The sequence below is a fragment of the Sporothrix brasiliensis genome (assembly GCF_000820605.1).
Source record: "Sporothrix brasiliensis 5110 chromosome Unknown Cont14, whole genome shotgun sequence".
Lineage (NCBI taxonomy): Eukaryota > Fungi > Ascomycota > Sordariomycetes > Ophiostomatales > Ophiostomataceae > Sporothrix > Sporothrix brasiliensis.
Genome location: NW_024467133.1, coordinates 316001 through 333997, shown reverse-complemented (window position 1 = coordinate 333997; position 17997 = coordinate 316001). Strand labels below are relative to the sequence as shown.

At 57.7% G+C, this 17997-nt stretch overlaps 6 protein-coding genes across 6 annotated transcripts; 3 read left to right on the top strand and 3 right to left on the bottom strand.

Annotated features, from left to right (window-relative positions):
- Window positions 1-572: 572 nt before the first annotated feature.
- On the top strand, window positions 573-2056 carry SPBR_03723 (uncharacterized protein; the record flags this gene model as incomplete). The annotated part of the gene is made up of 2 exons (XM_040762013.1): window positions 573-773; window positions 857-2056. The coding sequence occupies 2 exons, from the start codon at window positions 573-575 to the stop codon at window positions 2054-2056; spliced, it is 1401 nt and encodes a 466-aa protein (XP_040622781.1).
- Window positions 2057-2625: 569 nt separating this feature from the next.
- SPBR_03594 (multisite-specific tRNA:(cytosine-C5)-methyltransferase) lies at window positions 2626-5547 on the bottom strand (the record flags this gene model as incomplete). Its single annotated transcript, XM_040761884.1, has 2 exons — window positions 2626-5412; window positions 5524-5547. 2 exons carry the CDS (start codon window positions 5545-5547, stop codon window positions 2626-2628), a joined length of 2811 nt encoding a protein of 936 aa, XP_040622780.1.
- Window positions 5548-5904: 357 nt separating this feature from the next.
- On the bottom strand, window positions 5905-7857 carry SPBR_03650 (GTP-binding protein; the record flags this gene model as incomplete). The annotated part of the gene is made up of 1 exon (XM_040761940.1): window positions 5905-7857. The coding sequence occupies one exon, from the start codon at window positions 7855-7857 to the stop codon at window positions 5905-5907; it is 1953 nt and encodes a 650-aa protein (XP_040622779.1).
- Window positions 7858-11785: 3928 nt separating this feature from the next.
- On the top strand, window positions 11786-12539 carry SPBR_03843 (uncharacterized protein; the record flags this gene model as incomplete). Its single annotated transcript, XM_040762133.1, has 2 exons — window positions 11786-11913; window positions 11984-12539. The coding sequence occupies 2 exons, from the start codon at window positions 11786-11788 to the stop codon at window positions 12537-12539; spliced, it is 684 nt and encodes a 227-aa protein (XP_040622778.1).
- A 1159-nt stretch (window positions 12540-13698) lies between these two features.
- On the bottom strand, window positions 13699-15440 carry SPBR_03681 (nuclear segregation protein (Bfr1); the record flags this gene model as incomplete). The annotated part of the gene is made up of 3 exons (XM_040761971.1): window positions 13699-13884; window positions 13959-15128; window positions 15303-15440. 3 exons carry the CDS (start codon window positions 15438-15440, stop codon window positions 13699-13701), a joined length of 1494 nt encoding a protein of 497 aa, XP_040622777.1.
- A 1062-nt stretch (window positions 15441-16502) lies between these two features.
- Window positions 16503-17365, top strand: SPBR_03828 (DNA-directed RNA polymerases I, II, and III subunit RPABC1; the record flags this gene model as incomplete). The annotated part of the gene is made up of 3 exons (XM_040762118.1): window positions 16503-16607; window positions 16696-16778; window positions 16840-17365. 3 exons carry the CDS (start codon window positions 16503-16505, stop codon window positions 17363-17365), a joined length of 714 nt encoding a protein of 237 aa, XP_040622776.1.
- Window positions 17366-17997: the final 632 nt, after the last annotated feature.

Below are 17997 nucleotides of genomic sequence, written 5' to 3'. Positions count from 1 at the left end.
ATCGGACTTGAACGGTAGAAACTTCGAGACACCGGGAAACCAAAGGCAACAAACCAAAATTGCCAGCAAAAGCCCACAGAAACGATCTGGAGAGAAATCTCGCCATGGTGGTTCGGGTGGTCCGCACTGTCCGGCCTGACACATGCGTCGTATAGCCGCACAGTACGAAGACACGCGCCGATGGAGAACGGCGATAGGTCGTCAAGTCTTGTTTTTCAAATTTTAGCTCAGCCGGCCACTTACGTACCTCTTGGCAGATACGACCTCGTATCCGCCTCCCTCCTGACCTGTGGTTCTGTACGTGTTCCTGCTTCCTTGTCTCAATTTTCCTTCTTTCTCCTTCTTGGATTTCGTCATTCTTTTTTATTTATTTTATTTTCAACCTACAACGTCCACTTCTTCTTCTTCTTTTTCCTCTTTCTTATTTCTCTTTTTCTTCCCTCTCTCACCTCGTATTTCCTTCGTCGTCCAATCTTCTTCCACACACTCGTTCGGAAGTATTATTTTGTTATTTTTTTTTTTTTGAACACACGCTTGTTGTTTTTCGGAAAGCTTTTTTTTACCTCGTCAAAATGCACTCCGTCCTCTCCCTCACGGCCCTTGCCGCCGTCCTGCCCCAGGCCCTCGCAGCCTACCAGGGCTTCAACTACGGCTCGACCTTCACAGATGGCTCGGCCAAGGCCCAGTCTGACTTTGAGAATGAGTTCAAGACCGCCGCTGGTCTTGACGGCACCAACGGTGCCTTTACCAGCGCTCGTCTCTACACTATGATTGTACGTTGCTGGAATGTCTTTATGCCTACCAAACACGCCTTCTCGCCATTGATCAGTTGCTAATTCGTCAACTCCTGCTACAGCAAGGTGGCACTGCCAACGACGTCATCTCTGCCATTCCGGCTGCCATCAGCACCAAGACCAGTCTGCTGCTCGGTCTCTGGGCGTCTGGCGGTGATGCTGGCTTCGCCAACGAGCTTGCTGCGCTCAAGGCTGCCATCAGCACCTACGGCGAGTCTCTCGGCCCCCTGGTTGCCGGTATCTCGGTCGGCTCCGAGGACCTGTACCGCATCACCCCCACCGGTATTGAGAACGAGTCCGGTGTCGGTGCCGGCCCTGATGTCCTGACCAGCTACATCAAGCAGGTCCGTGAGGCCATTGCCAACACCCCGCTGTCCGGCGCCTCGATTGGCCACGTCGACACCTGGACGGCCTGGGTGAACGGCTCCAACACTGCCGTCATCGACGCCATTGACTGGCTCGGCGTGGACGCCTATCCGTACTTCCAGAACACCATGGCCAACGGCATTGCCCAAGGTCCGGGCTTGCTCAACGACGCTATTAGCGAGACCACTGGTGTTGCCCAGGGCAAGCCCGTCTGGATTACGGAGACTGGCTGGCCCGTCAGCGGTAAAACGGAGAACGAGGCCGTTGCTTCGACTGAGAACGCCAAGACGTTCTGGGACGAGGCCGGCTGCCCGCGCTTTGGCAGCGTCAACGTCTGGTGGTACACTCTGCAGGATGCCGCGCCCTCCACCCCCAACCCCAGCTTCGGTGTCATCGGCTCGACCCTGACCACCACCCCTCTGTACGACCTGTCTTGCAGCGGCTCCAGCAGCAACAGCACCTCGACCTCGTCCACGGCCGCGGCCGCCGCGAGCTCCAGCGCTGCTAAGTCTTCGACTCCCGTCAAGAACTCGTCCTCGGCCGCCGCCTCCCACGCTGCCTCGTCGCCCGGTGTTGTCATCGGCGGCGGCGGTGCCGGTGGCTCTAGCGTCCATGTTCAGACCACGCTGCCCTCCACCACCGCTGTGAACACGGCTACGTCGACCCCCTCGGCGGCCCGCACCTCTGCCACTGGCTCTGGCTCGGGCTCGGGCTCGGGCTCGGGCTCTGGTAATGGTACCTCCCCCTCCACTGGCCGTGTCGGTCCCACCACCACTTCCTCGGGCGGCGCCACCACCACCAGCGGTCCTGTTGTCGTGACCAACGGCGCTGTGGCCATGTCGGGCTCCATCGGCGCTGGCTTCGCTGCCGTCATGGCTGCCATCCTTGCTCTGTAAATGCAGTCGGGTTTGGATATGACATTTGCTTTTGCTTGAATGGGAAACTCGGGGTACGCAATACGGTTGGCGTTGGACATGATATCATATTTTAACTTGCTGGGTCTTTTTTTGATCCTTTTTCTTGATCCTTGACTTTTTGGGGGGATTTTTTCTTCACATTCCATTTGGTTATGGCGTCCACTGACACGGATCGGCAGTTGTTACACGGACACGCAACCCATGACACTATGGACATAGAATGCACATTTTTGAGTGTCCTTGGACGATTCCGGGGCAAATTATAGACTTTCAACTTCTTGTATATTCTTTTTGGAATAAAAGTCCATCTTTCAGCTTGAATTCACTCATTTGGAAACTCACTCATTTGGAAACTTGTCACTTTTGCTCCATCTTTTGCTCCAACGGCAATTCTGGTGTTACTCTTACATTGTGTTGAATGAAACGACTAAAATACAAAGCACACCAGAAACGGAGCTCTTATGATGCCAACCAAAACCATATATTGCGAATATCAAAACAGACGTAATCAACGACCACGTCACAAAGGCCTCTCTGCCCAGCGACGACTACGACGACGGGGCGTCTTCGGCATCGTATGCGTTGATCTCGGCGTCCTCGCCGTTGGCCGCCTCGGCCGGCGCAGCGGCAGCAGCATCGGTCATCGTGGCATCCTCGCCAGCAGGACCAGGACCAGGAGAAGGAGCAGGAGCTGAAGTGGGAGCCGCCGCCTCGGCCGTCTTCGCGTTGTTGTTCTTCTCCTTGAGCGAGTTGTTGACGAGCGGCGTCGTGTCGTTGAAGATGCGCAGCAGCATGGCGGCCCGGTCCTCCTTGGGCAGCATCAGGTTCAGCGAGTGGAAGCTCTTCCACAGCGGCAGCGCCATGGGCTCCAGCGGCACGTCGCCCACCAGCGCCTCCGCTTCGGCATCCTCCGGCCGCGGCTCCACCTTGAGCACAAAGCAGCCCATGCCCAGGTCCGGCAGCCGCTCGCCCACCTCGCCCAGCTTGGTCCACTCGCCGTCGACAAACTTGGGGAACATCTCGACCAGCAGCGCCTTGAGCGTCGCCTTCTTGTGCAGCTTCACCACGCGCTCCTCGCCCACGTAGCCCGACAGCAGCGGCAGGCCCTCGGCCTGGATGCGCCAGCGACACACCTCGGCCGACGGCGACTCCTGCTTGACAAACATGCGCACACCGCCGTGCACAAACTTGACATTGGTGCCGCCGCCGCCGCTGCTGCTGCGCTGCTGCTGCGGGCCGTCGCCGCTGGCCGTGTTGGCAACCAGAATGTCGCGCACGAGGCCGCTCGTGTAGTAAATGGCCTTGGCCGGCTCGCCAAAGGCGTTGCGGACCATGAAGCGGTCCGAGGGAAAGCGCGGCGACAGGTGGTAGAAGGCCTGGATGTCCTTGACCACGGGGTGGTCGGCCGCCAGGTACTTGAACGGCTCCTCGTAATGCGGGCCGTTCTTGGGGCGCGGCGCTTCGGGCAGGGGGTCGCTCCCGGCCACCACAGGGGCGGCAACAGCCTCCTCGACAGCCTCGACGGTTTCGACGGATCCAGCTGCTGGTTGGGCGTCGCCGTTGGTAGCCTCTGCCGCCTCCTCCTTGGCCTCGGCTTTCGTCTCCGTCTCCGCCTCAGTCTTCGCTTCCTCGCCGTCCTGCTTCTGCTTCTTCACAGGCTGGCTGTCCACGCTGGCCACGTCGTCCTCGGCAACACGCTTAGCGCCAGCGCCATTGCTGTCGCCGTTTTCGGTCCCGGCGGCCGGCGCGGCGTCTCCAGAAGCGGGAGCCGGTGCCTTGGCCTTGTGGTTTTGCTGCTGCTGTTTCTTAGGCACGGCCGGGCCGTTCGGCACCGGCTTGGCCTTGAATTCGGCCTTCTTCTGCAGCACCACGATAAAGAAGCCGCCCGTGTCCTGCAGGTGCGGGTACACGCGCAGGCAGCGCTCAAGCGGCAGCTTGTCGGACGCCTCGTTGGCGAACATGGTCGGCACCAGGCGGCTCGGCGGGATGCCACCGCTCTCCTCGGTCGCCATAAACGCCTCAACCTCCTCCCAGTTGCGCCACTGGCGGCCCGACTTGTCCATAACGTCCCACGCCTTGAGGCCCGGCCGCCGCTGCAGGAGCGGCAGCCGGTCGCTGCTGTCGAGGATCTCGACCTTGTCGGACCCGCCGCACAGCGCAATGGCCGACGCGACGACCGACTCGTTCTCGACGGGGTTCAGACTGCACGTCGAGTAGACGACGCGGCCGCCCGCCTTGAGCATCTGCAGCGCGCGCACGAGGATGCGCACCTGCACGAGGTGCAGGCCCAGCGCATTGCCCGGGTTCCACTCCTTCCACATGTTGACGTTCTTGCGCAGGGTGCCGTCGCCCGAGCAGGGCACGTCCGCCAGGATGCGGTCGAACTTGAGGTAGCGCTGCTGGGGCGGCTGCTTGGCGCCGGCCTCGCTGGGCAGCGGCGGCAGGCGCAGCGACGGGTAGATGGTGGCGTCGTGGTTCGTCACGATAATGTTGGGCGACGACAGGCGCTTGAGCTGGTGGACCAGCAGGTGGCTGCGTTTGTAGTCGGCGTCGTTGGCCACGAGAACGCCCGTCGCGCGGCCGTCGTCGCCGGGGTCGGCCGACAGCTTCGTCGTCGGGTCCTGGTTCGGGTCCTGGTCCTGGTCCTGGCCCTGGTCCTCGTCGTCGTTGCCCTCTGCATCCTCCTCGACCTCCGCAATGGTCTCGGCCACGACGCCGCTGTCGCCCGCCAGCGTCTTTTCAATGGACCGCATCACCTTGCGCACGCGCGCCTCCTCGCCCTGGTGCACCATCTCGAGAAGCTGCGCAGCCTTGCTGCCCGGCGCGGCGCACAGGTCCAGCACGGCCATGCCCGGGCGCACGTCCATCAGCAGTGGCGGAATCATGCTGACGACCTCCTGGCGGCTGATGTTGCCGACCGTCGTCTCCGACACCAGAAACTTTTGGAACGCCGCAAACGGCGGAAACTTGCGAATCACCGTCTTGGACGTCGTCATCCACCAGGCCAGGTTGTCCGGGTACCAGGGCACGGCCTGGGGCGGGCTCACGGGCTGGCCGTCGTACTCGCCGATCTGGGCGATCTCGGGAATGTAGCGCGTCTGCAGCAGCTTCTGCACGGACTGGGCGTGGCCCTTGGAGCCGCAGAACCGGAAGCTGTGGGGCAGCTCCCGGCGGAACGCCCCCCAAAAGGCCTCGCGCTCCGTCTCGTCGTCGTCGAGGCGCAGCAGGCTGTTGTAGTACGTTTGCAGCTTCTCGTTGTCCTTGACCAGGTCCGGGTACGATTTGTTGTAGCGCTCCTTGGACCGGCCGCCGCCGCGTCCGCCACCGCGGTTTTTCTGTGGTCGGGAGAAGCACGGTCAGTCTTCCTCTTAAACAAAAATAAAAATAAAAAGTAAAACAAATAAATAAAATAAATAGAACTGGTCCTCGGATCGTCTCCAACTCACCTTGTTAAAACCGCCACGACCCATGATGCCGTCGAGTACCTGTATCTCAGAGAGTGGGCGCCGCGCGTATAAGACACAGAGACTCCGGGTGTGTACGCTCATGCAATGGCGACCGCGCAGCCTCGTCGGGTGGTGTTGGTCGCAATTGGTGGGCAGCAAAAGCTCTGTTTGCACTGCGATGCACCGAGTCCTCGATCGCGCTGGGGAAAATTTACAATGTAATCGAGGGAACGCCCCACTTTCCGTCCTATCGATTGCTTATCGTATGGATGATAACGATGTACCAGATACTAAAATAGCCTTTAAATTTGGTGTGAAGTGAGGTATATAGTACAAATGGCGTTCTCATGCATATTCATACAACGGTTTGGTACATAAATGCTACAGGTCCAGCAGGCCGACGGTCCAGTGGACAATGCGATCGACGCCGTGGCCGTTGATGGCGCTGACGGGGATCGCGGCCAGGTTCTTGGTCCAGCCGCCCTCGACGCCGCTGGGGTGCTCCTCCTCGCCCCGGCCCATGCGGTCGATGTAGTCCTTGAGCTTGCCAAAGTTGGCCTCGGCGCTGGGCAGGTCGCCTTTTGTGGCGACCACAAACCACGGCTTGCCGGCAATGGCCAGCTCAGGGGACACGGCGGGCGCGCTCGCGCTCGTGCGCAGCCCGTCGGCCACGGTGTGGGATATGGTCTGCGCGGGCGGCTGCTGGGCGTCCCATTCAATGCGCGCTTCTCGCTCGCGCTGCTCTTCCTCTTCCGCGCGCAGACGAGCGTAGAGTCCGACCTCTTTCCAGAGGGCCTTGAGCGCTGCCACTGCATCGCCTGCGCCGAGGTCGACCACAAAGGCAAGCACACCGGCGCGCTCGACGTGCCGCAGGAACTCGATCCCCAGGCCCTTGTCGAGATGGGCTCCCTCAATCAGGCCGGGGATGTCAGCAATGGTAAACCGCGTGCGCGGCGGAACGGCGACCGTCGCATCCGCCTCGTCGCCTGCTACCGTGTGGATTTCGCCGTCGGGCGTCGAGGCAACGGCCTTTTTCTTTGTTGGACGCATCGACACGACGGGGCGGCCGCGGTTGTTGTCGAGCACGACCGTGCCGATGTTGGGCTGCAGTGTCGTAAAAGCCCAGGAGCCAACGCGCGCCCGGCTGTTGCTGACGGCCCGCAGAAGGGTGCTCTTTCCGGCGTTGGGCAGGCCAACAAGACCGACGTCGGCCAGCAGCTTCAGCTCGAGGTGGATGGTCAGCGACACGGCGTTCTCGCCCCGTGTCGCCACCATGGGCCGTGGGAGGCGCCGCGACACAAAGTGCGGGTTGCCCAGGCCGCCAATGCCGCCAGCCGCGAGCAGGATCGGCTGCGTGGTCGGCCGTGAGAGGTCGAGGTAGATGGGCGCGGGTGGTTGCACAAAAAATCGGTCCCGGCGTGGCAATCGCGGGTATTCGATGTTCCGCACCTCAGTCGACGACAAGCCAGGGTAGACAAGCCATTTCCGGCGCACCCATTCCATCTCCGCGTCGTCGTCTTCGTCCGCGTCCTGTTGCTGCTGCTGTTCGAGCTGTAGCTGCTCTTCGGACTTGGGCGGCTCCTCACCCTCCTCGAGCGCCAAGCCGGAGGTGGCCGCTGCTTTGGCAGCAGCAATGGCTGCCTGGTTCGCCGCATGGGCCAACTGTCGCTTGCGCTTGCGCGCATAGTGTCGCTCTCGGGCCAACACGGCCTCTTCGGCCACCGGGTCGATGCGGCTGGCTTCGGTCACAACTGTTCCGACGGGGACCGTGACAATCAGGTCGTCGCCACGCGGGCCGTTGCGGGCACTGCCCTGGCCATGCTTGCCGCGACCCGCTCGCATGACCCGACGCCTTGCAATCTTGTGCAGCGACGTCTCTCCAGGCACGGCCTGGATGTACACATTTCCGCCGTGGCCCCCGTCGCCACCGTTCGCGGGGCCGTCTGGAAGAAACATGTCGCGCAGAAACGAGATGCAGCCGGCGCCGCCAGACCCAGCATGGACCGTCAGCGTGGCCTTGTCGGCGAAGCTCGTGGCCGCATAGTCGTCCGGCGCCGGATTGAGACGGGACACTGGGTATGCTACCGGTGTTTCTTGTGGTATTTCCTCTCGCAACTCGGCCTCGGCCGTCTCATCCGCTGGCGGTGGCGTGGTCTGAGAGCCGTAGTGTCGCCGTGGTGGACTTTGGCGGCATGTGACCGGCCGCGTTGCTGGAAAAGTGACTGCAGCTGCGGCAGCCCGTCGCCCGCTATGGCCAGCACAGCGGGCTGCATGTACCGACGGAAACAGAAAGGACAGAAACAGCGGCGTGCTGCCTGAACATCGCAACGCCATGGCTGGTCTTTTTGTGCGCGTTGTGCCATGCGGTTGTTTACTTGCGGTTTTGATTTTTTTTTTCTGGGTCGGCCTCAAGGGTAACCGCTGATGCATATAGCGGGGCGGCAAATTGCTTGCGCTATGATGTTAGCGGTGCATTGGAAATCCTCCACAGACGTCCGAAACCATTTGCTTCTCAACACCCGCCCCAGCTCCGGGAGTTCATAACCCTACCAGTGGTCCATCAATGCGGCTGATATGGGATGCCATCGTCGGCTGTTTGACTGGACAAGGCTGGTCCGGCGGTTGCGTGCTGCCCGAGTTTGGGTTCGCTGTACGCAACGTTCGACTTTGGTTAACGATGCCACTGGGTCCACAGGCATGCAGCAGAGCAGAAGATTGGAGACACGCTGTATGTCGTAGACGAGCCGGGATAGGCGGCCGTGGAACACGAGACCGCGCGGTGGCCGGCTGCAGCTGGGAAATTGTGAGTGGGAGCCGCCGCTTTTTCCTGCCATTTGCTTCTCTTTTTATTGCCAGCCGCGGCCTAAACATGCGGTGTGGGAGGGTTGCATGGGCAGCAGGTCGACGAACAGCGGCCTGCAGGCGAGCCAGAGCCAAAAGGGCAACCGGGCGCGCAGCACAGCACAGTTCGTTGCGCGTGATGTGCGGGTGGTCGTCGTCTTGTTCGTCATCTTCGTCGTCTCTTTATGCTCCGTAATTTTGCATATTCACGTTTGAGGCCACAACGTTGGGAGCTGCTGCCCAATTGGGAACTGGACGAAGCCGCCGTCCAGTGTGCTCTGCGTCGTCCCTTCCTCTCTTCCCTGCCATGTTGAGAGTGCTACTGGTCCCACGCTCTTGCCTCCTGTCCGCCACGATCCGAATCGCCCTTGCCGTTTTTGTTGTAATTCGATGTGCGATGCGCCTGCTCTATTTGTCGTCCCACGAAGCAGTCCCCGGGTCGCACTTGCATTTTATTGTCAATTAAACCGCTCGGTGATGCCCCTAGTTGTCAACTGCCACACCTCAAGTCAGCTGCTGCAATCGAGACGAAGACAAAACGACAAAAACAAAACGACAATCATCCAACCTGTAATACTCCAGACACAACCCGCTCCATGCCCAACGCAAACCGTCTCCCACCTTGCATGCAGCAGTACCCCCCTCGAAACCACGGCTGCAGCGAATCACCTCTGGCCCCTTGGTCTGGCCCTAACCCACTTTCTGTGGCCGCACAGCTGCATTCGCCTCGCTGTCGTCCGCTCCGCTCGTCGTTTTGTTTTGTGGCTCCGTCAGTCTGTTGCTTTCTCACCCTTCCAGCCTGAGCGTATCTGCGTGTCGACTGCCACGACTATGACCGCCGCCGCCGCCGTCGCCGCCATCAATTTTGTCCAGACCACTGCACCGGTCCCTGTGCCTCCCACCTCCCACCACACTCTCTCCGCCACGCCCCCCCCCCCCCCCCCAACCGCTCCCCCCATGAAATTTGAACCTCGTGGTGATTTGACCTCAAGTCGAGCGTGAGTTCATTCTTTCTGCCGTTCTCTCGCTCTGTGCTCACCTACCCTTTGGTCTTTGTCGCCTTCCTCGTTCGTTNTTCCCCCCCCCCCCCCCCTCCCCCGTTCGTTTCCACAGCTTGCTACGTACAAGTGCTGGCAGGCCCTCGGCTCGCTTTCTGGATGCTGGACGCCTTAATAGAGCTCTCATCCCAGCCTCTCCGCCGTGCAACTCAATTGCTCTCCCCTTGGTTCGTTGCTTCTTCCTTCTACGCCCTCTCTCGATCGTCTTACTGCCGCATCGCCTCCAACCTCGCCGAACACTACTGTCCGAACCTCGTCCGCAGAACCTATCGCCCTCTTTGTTTCTCAAACGACTGGCCGAGAACGTGCAGCTGCTTTCACACGCGTCACACGCTGACACGCGAGCTACGAGGCGTTTGTTTACCTGTCTCCCTGTCTCCCTGTCTCAAATCCCGCCCGTGGCTCACGCGGTGTCGCTGTGCATTCGTGCTTGTGTTCGTGTGGTGGTGCGTGTGGTGCATCCATCCGCGGATGATCATTGCGTGAGTGCGAGTGCGAATGCGTGTGCGTGTGTTCTTCATGCATGTGTCTCGTCTCCTCATCTGCACTCTCCCCCTACATCTCAAAGCAGCACCAGCAGCATCAGTAGCCTTCTGATGGCCCCCGAGCAAAGCACGAGCAGACTCTATCGACACTAGTTCGCCGCCCTTTCCCCCTTTCCTACTCACACCACGTACGCCACGTACACTACATATCAGCAAACGCCATAAACAGACCCTGACACCCCCTTCTCCCTTTGCTACCCTGCCGCACGGCGAACTTGCCCCATCCATTGGAAGCTGCCGGGCCAGTGTTCTGCCATTGGGACCAGCAGGTCACGCTCTGCTCTCGCCTGTGGCCATTGGGCGCGACCTGCTGTTCTGCTGTTCGTTGCTACGTATTGGTCTTGACTGGTATCGGCACTGGCACAGATACTTGCATGCTGCAGTATCCTGCTGAAGGAATGTGTTTGCACTCGAGCCACGACACGACGCATGCCGCAGACGACCGGTTATCTAGGCATAACATACAGGCACACACTCTGCATTAGCCCATATGCCATTTCTACGCTCTTCTTTGCCTCCTTCCTCCAATCTTGTGTGATGGGCACCCTTGCAAGCCGCTTGTAATACGAACCTTGACAACTAATCTTGCCTCAGAGAACACAATTCAATTATTCAGCGGCTCCCATACTCGCCATCTGAGCTTCGTCACTGCCGTCTCTCAAAGCTCCACCTCCACGGGCTACGAGTGCCGATTAAAGCCGTTGGACCGCCGGGCTGCTGATTCACTTGTCCTTTCCCCGGATCTCTGGCCACGCCGACGACCAGCTCTCCTGTAAGTCCCGGCTCAAGAATCGCACATCGTCTCTGCTCGTCAACAAATCTTGGCTTGCTATCCTCCTGGAGCGACTCTGTACGCTTCCTGTTCTGGAGCTCGCATCCTTCACGCAATATGCACCTTGTTGCTACCAGTACCACCAGAGAGTGAAAGAACCAAGGAGGTTCTGTCTGCTTTGGCCCGCTTGCGCACACTATCTCCTCACGTCAAACTACCAGTCAAAGTTGTGTCCGGCCCACCACCAGGCTCAGACAGAAGTGGTCGCTTTAGTGGGCTTTGGTAGCAGCGGCAGGAGATGGCGAGATGAACTGAACCAAACAGATCCAGCAAACTGACGGATGTAGGTAAACATACAGAATTTCCGCCTGACGCCGCCTCACTTTTTCAAACAAATCCGCTTGTACTTTCGTGGGGTGGTGATTCTAGCCCTTTCTCTCCCAACCCCCAGGTTAGTGACGCTCTTCTGCTATCTTCTCTCACGACTCCGCATTCCCTCGATGACCCAAATATCAACACATCATACCCGCACGTCTGGTTTCCTTTCCTTTCCTATTTCAGGCCTTTCTCCTCTCGTTTTCCTCTCTTTCTCCTCTGTCCTACTTTCCATGGCTTCTCCGATCTACTTCCTCTTCCCGTTCTTCGCTTCAACCTCTCTCTGCTTGTGACACCCATTTCTGTCACAACAACCCTGTTATGACCCCATCTCCTGGTTTACCTGGCTGGCCCAGTTGTAGACCTAGAGAACAACGAAAGGCATGATCGTTTCCTTTATGCCGGCGGCTTCTTGTTGTGCGCTGTTGCACTCTCTCTGCTAAATCAGTTTTGCGCTCACCACCACCCTCCAATCCCCCCATCGACAAGCGCCTCTCCCCCATTTCCTCCACATGCCATCCCCGGATCTTTTACCGGCACCGCTCCACAACCCCATGCTCCACCCGGGACATTCTCTCCTCCTTCGTCTACCGCCTCTTCCCTGGACCGTCTACTAAATCATGTATGCCCAAGAGTACCACGACCCAAAGCCTCACAGGGTCATCATCAGAATGGATCCCGACTGCGCAATATGCGGTGCGCCGGCCAGCTTCGCCTGCGAATGCGAGGCCCAACGTCTCGAGCTGGCCATATCACAGGCCGAAAAGCAGATGATGCAGTCCATATATGATGATATCAAGTGCGTACTCGCTTTGTCTTTCTCGTTCACTGCAATCTCCTTCTCTCAACGGCGGCACTAACGTCTATAGAACATGGGTTCGCGAACACGCACGCGACTACATTCTCGACTACTTTGCGCTTCTCAAAGAAAGACGACTCAAGGCCCACGACCAAAACATGGACCGCATCAAGCGGCTTGCATACCACTACCACACACAACCGCACCCCGGCGAAATTCAGCAGGCCCAGATGGCCTTCAAGCGCGGTATTGACGAGGATTGGCAGTCGTCCGTCCAGCGCTACCCAGAGGTGCTCGGGTACTACTACAGCTTGGTCAACCTTACCCTGCCATCCGACGACGATCCCATGGTGCGTGACCCGCCGCTCAGCGCTCTGTCCGGAACCCGAAAATCCGGCCGCCGAACCGCCGCGCCTGCCACAGTCGCCAGCGGCATGGAGAGCATCGGTGCTCCCCCGCCTGTACCCCCTCCGCAGCGCATCAGCATGTACGGACACCCAAGAGAGATCCGCGGACGGACCCCGCCACCACCGCCGGCTTCGGAGCGCATGGCGCCTAGGACGCCCGTGCCCATACCACGCTCCGCCTTCCGACAGCCACCGCCCTCTTACATGCCCCATTACTAAAAAGAACGTATGCGCCATTCCCCCTCTCCCTTTTACTTATCTTACATTTACTCCACATAACGCTCTTTACGAAATAATGATCCTACTTATTGTAACTGTCTCTGCTTGTACCTCTCTCTCTTTCTTTTTTTTTTTTTTTTTTTTTTTTTTGATTATCTTCTTGTCCGCCACCGTTGGTCTAGAATCATGTCAAGCGAAGGCGCTGTTGTTTTTCTATCTTGCTTATTTCCCGGGCACGCTTTCTTTGTCCATTTATTTTACTATTCCTTGGAGTCGTCCTAGGTATCCAGTGGAGCATTTGAGCGTACAACTTATTGGTTAAAAGAACGAGACCATCCAAAATTTATCTTACGGCACCTTTTCTACCCTATGTGTTGGCAATTATTTGTCTCTTATTTATTCTGTCTCCGTTATATTCGTCCTTTTTTATAGAGTTTAGTGGACTTTCTCCGAGAGGCCACTCCAAACTAGTACCTTGATTTATCCTGTTGGCGGTCTCCAATATTGGTTGTGAAAATCTTGGTGAAATAAACATGCAAAAAGTAATAATAGGATAATATCCACACATCTATGTGACCATCTACGGTTATTTTTGTAGTACCTGAAGGTATCAGAAAGAGGCATAGAGGCTTGCAACATAATTTCGTAGGTCCATGGCCAAAAAATTTTATATGATCCCATCTCGCTAAAACGCGCCCATGCAGATATATAAAGCCCCCCGTAAAAGTAGTTTAGAAACAAACTGGAGAGGATGAGACAAGAAAAACGACGAGTCTCAAAAGGGAAGACAGGGAAGACAGGAAGACACAATAAGAAAAGTTCGTTAACAAATATTTTTGAAAAAAAAAAAAAATTTGTGGCTGACAAAACAAGATGCATTGAAACACAGAAAGGCCAACAATCAAGCAAACAAAAGCTATGCTTGTGGCAGAGTAGATATGGTTTTGGTGGGGAAAAGAGGAGGGAGCAAAAAGGAGGTGTAAACAAAAAAAGGAGGTGGTCGATTACACCTTTTTAAAGACAGCGTAGGAAAAAATTGGGGGGAAAGAGGCTTGCAAGCAGAGTGAATGAAGATGCGTAGAACAGATGGACCAGGAGATACTGGGTCGGGAGCCCAACAAAACTGGCCCTGTCGGTTCTATTGCTTGTCTTCCTCTCCCTATGCGGTGGCCTCCTCCTTGGCCTCCTCCTTGGCCTCCTCACCCTTCTTCTCATCGAGCGAGCTGTCCTTGAGGTCAGCGGTGACCTCGGCAACGGCTTTGTCGTCGGCCTTCTTGTCGCCAGAAGTAGCCGCCTCCTCCTCCTTCTCGAGATTCTCAATTTCCTTGCTGGCCTTTTCGATGTTCTACATACAGTTAGTCATGGTTTCACTGATAGAGGGCCATAGAGTAACAAAGGCCACAGAGAAATAAAACGTACCCGCTGTGTCTGGGCGGCCTGGTCATTCTCCCAGTGGGCCAACTTGGCCTTGACCTTCTCAATGACCTCGGGAACGTCGGCGGCGCTGGCCGGGGGGTTCAGGCCCATGGCAGCACAGTCCTCAATGACAGATGGGGGCACGTTGTAACCCTTGCCGCTGGCAGCGGCACCCTCCTTCTTACCGCCCTTCTTGCCGGACTTCTTGGCCGCAGGCAGGTAGAAGTCGTCCTCGCGGTCCTCCTTGCGCACCAGGCGCGTGCCCTTGAGGCCGGCGTCGTCGACCTTGCGGGTGGCCTGAGCGCCGAGAGAGCCCGAGCCGTTGGTGGCGGCAGCAGCAGCGGGTGCGGGCGTCGACGAGGGGTCGAAGAAGTGCAGCAGGCTGCGGGCACGGCGGATCTCGTCGAGGTAGGCCGGGTCGCTGGCCTCTGCCAGCATGCGCTGGGCACGCTCCTTCTTGCGTTCGCGGTCAAAGCGCTCGCGCTCGGCCTGCTTGCGCTCCCAGGCCTTGCTGCGGGCCTCGCGCTCAAAGGCAGCGAACGCCTTCTTGGCGCCATAGTACTCGTCCTTGATCTTGCGGATGGCGTCAAACTTCTCGCGCTGCTCGCTGTGCAGCTTGCTGCGCTCGTCGCGCAGGCTCGAGAGGTTCTTGTAGACGCCGTCCTGCTCGGCCTTGATCGCGTCGAGCTCGGCCTGCAGGCTGTTGTACTTCTCGCTCAGGGCCTTGGCCTCCGGGTCGTCCATGCTGTCCTTGATCTGCTTGATGCTGGCGCGCAGCTCGCTGATCTGCTTCTCCTGGACATCGAAGGCGGCAAAGTTCTTGCGCACCTTCTTAAGGTTGGTCACCTCGGCCAGGGCCTTCTTCTCGTCGACCAGCTTCATCATGCCGCCGTTCACCTGTTCCTCGAGCCGGCTGATCTGGTTGTCGAGGTCCTCGACCGACTTGAAGGGGACCTTGCCGCGGGCAGCCTTCTGCTCGGCAACGCGGCTGCGCAGCTGCTCGTCGAGGCGCTTGATCTGGTCAAGCTTGGATGTGCGCGCAGTCTTGCCACCGGCCTGCTTCTGGCGGATCTCGTTGAGCTGGGCGATGAGCTCCTGGCGGCGCTTCTGGGCGGGCGACGGCGGGCCGTCCTTCTTGGGCTGGACATTCTCGATCTTGGCCTTGACGGCGTTCTAGGCGGTGGGCAAGAGGGTTAGTATCATACGACAGAGCACATTCGTTGCGACGGACACGTGTCACATGCATCGGTCCGAGGACGGCAAGAATCACGCCGCATCACCAATTCCGGAAGAGAGAAAAAAAAAAAAAAAAAAAAAAAAAAAAAAAAAAAAGAAAAAAGAACATACGAAGCGAGTCATCACATCCTTGTGCTCCTTCTCGGCCTTCTCCAGAGCCGTCTGGTAGGCCGCCTCATCGGGCTTCTGGGGCCGGGCAGCAGCAGTCAGCGCAGAATCTGCTGCCGGTGCAGTCACAGCTTCGGCCATTTTTTATTTCGGGCAAGGGTTCGTCGAGGCGGCGAAGGGAAAAGAGACGGCGAGCGGTCGTGAGGACGATAACGAAAATACTTCGTGTGACGAAGGTGCCGATCTCGAAGCTACCCGCGTGGTCGTAAGAGACAGTGTCGCAGGAATGTTTACCGATCGAAATGGATGAGGAATGGGGGGCAGAGAAGAAAGGGGAGAAGGGGAACTAGAAAAGGCTCGAAACCGAAAATAGTCGCAAAAGCACAGAAACGCAACGAAATAAACACCTCCGCTACAAATCGGCTGAATAGGCCAAGGCCGGTCGCTCCTGCTGTTCTACGTTCTACTGAGTGACTGAGCAACTTTGTACTGTGTGGGGAGGGGGAAGGAGGCAGGGAAGTGTGAAAGACAGCAAGTCACCCGTTGCCAAAAGGTGTCCCTTTTTCAACAGACGTTCTTAATTTTTGGAATTTTTTTTTTAACGTTCTTTCCCGACTGAGGAATTGGCTCAAGTTTTGGACCCCGTGTCAAAAATTCCAAAAGGAAGGAACCACTGCCACCAAAGTCGATTGGCCTGGTCTGCGCACCCAATCCGTATTAGTGGGGCCCAACTTGGGCAAAAATACACTAAAAAAAGAGCGATTGAAAAGGAAGGGCCCTGCCGGGGTGGTGGATTCGATAAGAAGCCGATAAGCTCAAAGTCACGTGTCGTAGGCGGCGTCAAAAGTGGGTCTATTTGCGCCTGCCGTTTTTGCAGGCGAAACTTTTTTCTGCCAAACGAAGGTGGGAAGGAGCCAGCCGAACAATTGGAAAGCGACAAAGGCTTTTACGCTTCCATCTCCAACTTCTCAACCGCCTTGTCGCCATCCTTTGTCTGCGACACTCTTCCTCCGCCACGGTTGCGTTTTCTCACAGCGTTCCTTTCCAACGAGCAACGCGAAACTCCTTTTTTTTGCGCCGGTGATACGTGCCCCGACGAAAGCTCTCCGCGACGACGAGCAGGAACGGCGATATCACGATCCATACACGGGAGGACTCCGGCAACTCGCGACCACGCAGCACGCATCACGCACCACAGGCACAATGTCGTTCTCACCAAGCGGCGGCGAGGAAGACCCGGCCAAGCAGCGTGAGCTGCGCAAGCTGTGGCGGGCCTGGCGGACGGTTCACGAGATGTGCCAGGACCGGGTGCGTGGTTTCCCACAGTTGCCGGGCGGCTGGAAGCAGCATTCCGCCGGTCAGAGAACGTTGGGCTAACAGGAGGGCCGCTGAACAGGGTTACGAGCTGGCCGAGGACGAGGTCAAGATCAGCTTCGACGAGTTTGTCAACAAGTTCACCATGCCAGACGGCACGGCCGAGTACGGCGTCCCATCCCCTTGGCTTCCCACGTTCCTGTCGTCCCACGCTAACGAGCCACAGCCGCGGCAAGATGCAGTTTTCCGCTCGGCCATCCGACGCCATGATCAAAAAGTACACGCCGCCACCGACGGCCGCCCGCCCCGACCCGGTACAAGAGTGCGGCACGGTCTGGGTAGAGTTCATGACCGAGCCCCAGATCGGCGTCAAGGAGATCAAGCGCTTTGTGCAGCACTGCGACGAGCACAGCTTCCGCGCCGGCATCATGGTCACGCAGGGCGCACTGAGTGCACAGGCACGCAAAGTGATCAACGCGACGATGAATTACACACAGATTGAGTGCTTTATGCAGGACGACCTGCTGGTCAACATTACGCACCACGAGCTGGTGCCGACGCACGTCGTGCTCAGCAAGGAGGAGAAGACGGCGCTGCTGGCGCGGTACCGCCTCAAGGAGACGCAGCTGCCGCGTATCCAGCAAAAGGATCCCGTGGCGCGGTACCTTGGCCTGAAGCGCGGCCAGGTCGTCAAGATTATCCGGACGAGCGAGACGGCTGGTCGCTATGCCAGCTACCGGTTGTGCGTGTAAGAAAACGGCCAGCAGCAAAAGGGAGACTGTATGCGTCCGGGGGGCGGGGCGGTGTGTGTGGGCGCCGCTGTTTGTGGGCATGCATGGTTTGGATTATTTGGAACTTTGTTTCTCGAATGTTTGTTTATCATAGGGCGTTATTACCTTGTCATTTTTTGTTGGTTCTTGCTACATGGCATTCTTTATCATTTCTTCTTCCATCGGAGTAGCAGATGGGGTGTTAACACAAGGAGGTTTACTTTTCTTTTCCTCGTGTTTACTGTCGAAACAGGGTTGTCACTCTACGTTTGAAGTCTTTTTTTATGGCATTTATATTTGTCCCTCATATCACTCAACTGGCGGCTATGGAAACTGGCCGGATATATCGTCATATGATTATAGCAGCAGACAAAGCAACCAAACGCAGTGTACAGAGGGGAGACAAGCACGGCAGGTGAAGTTAATAAGGAAATGGACGGGTAGGCACCCTTGTCTGAGCGGCGTTCGGAATAGGCCTCCGATATGGCTTTGGGTGTGGGAGGCCAGTGCTAAGAACAATGCAATATGGATGCTGCACTTGCTCATAAAAGAAAAAGGTCCAGGAAGGACAACGGCACGCGCACTCTAATCAGAACCACGGTCCTGATATCATC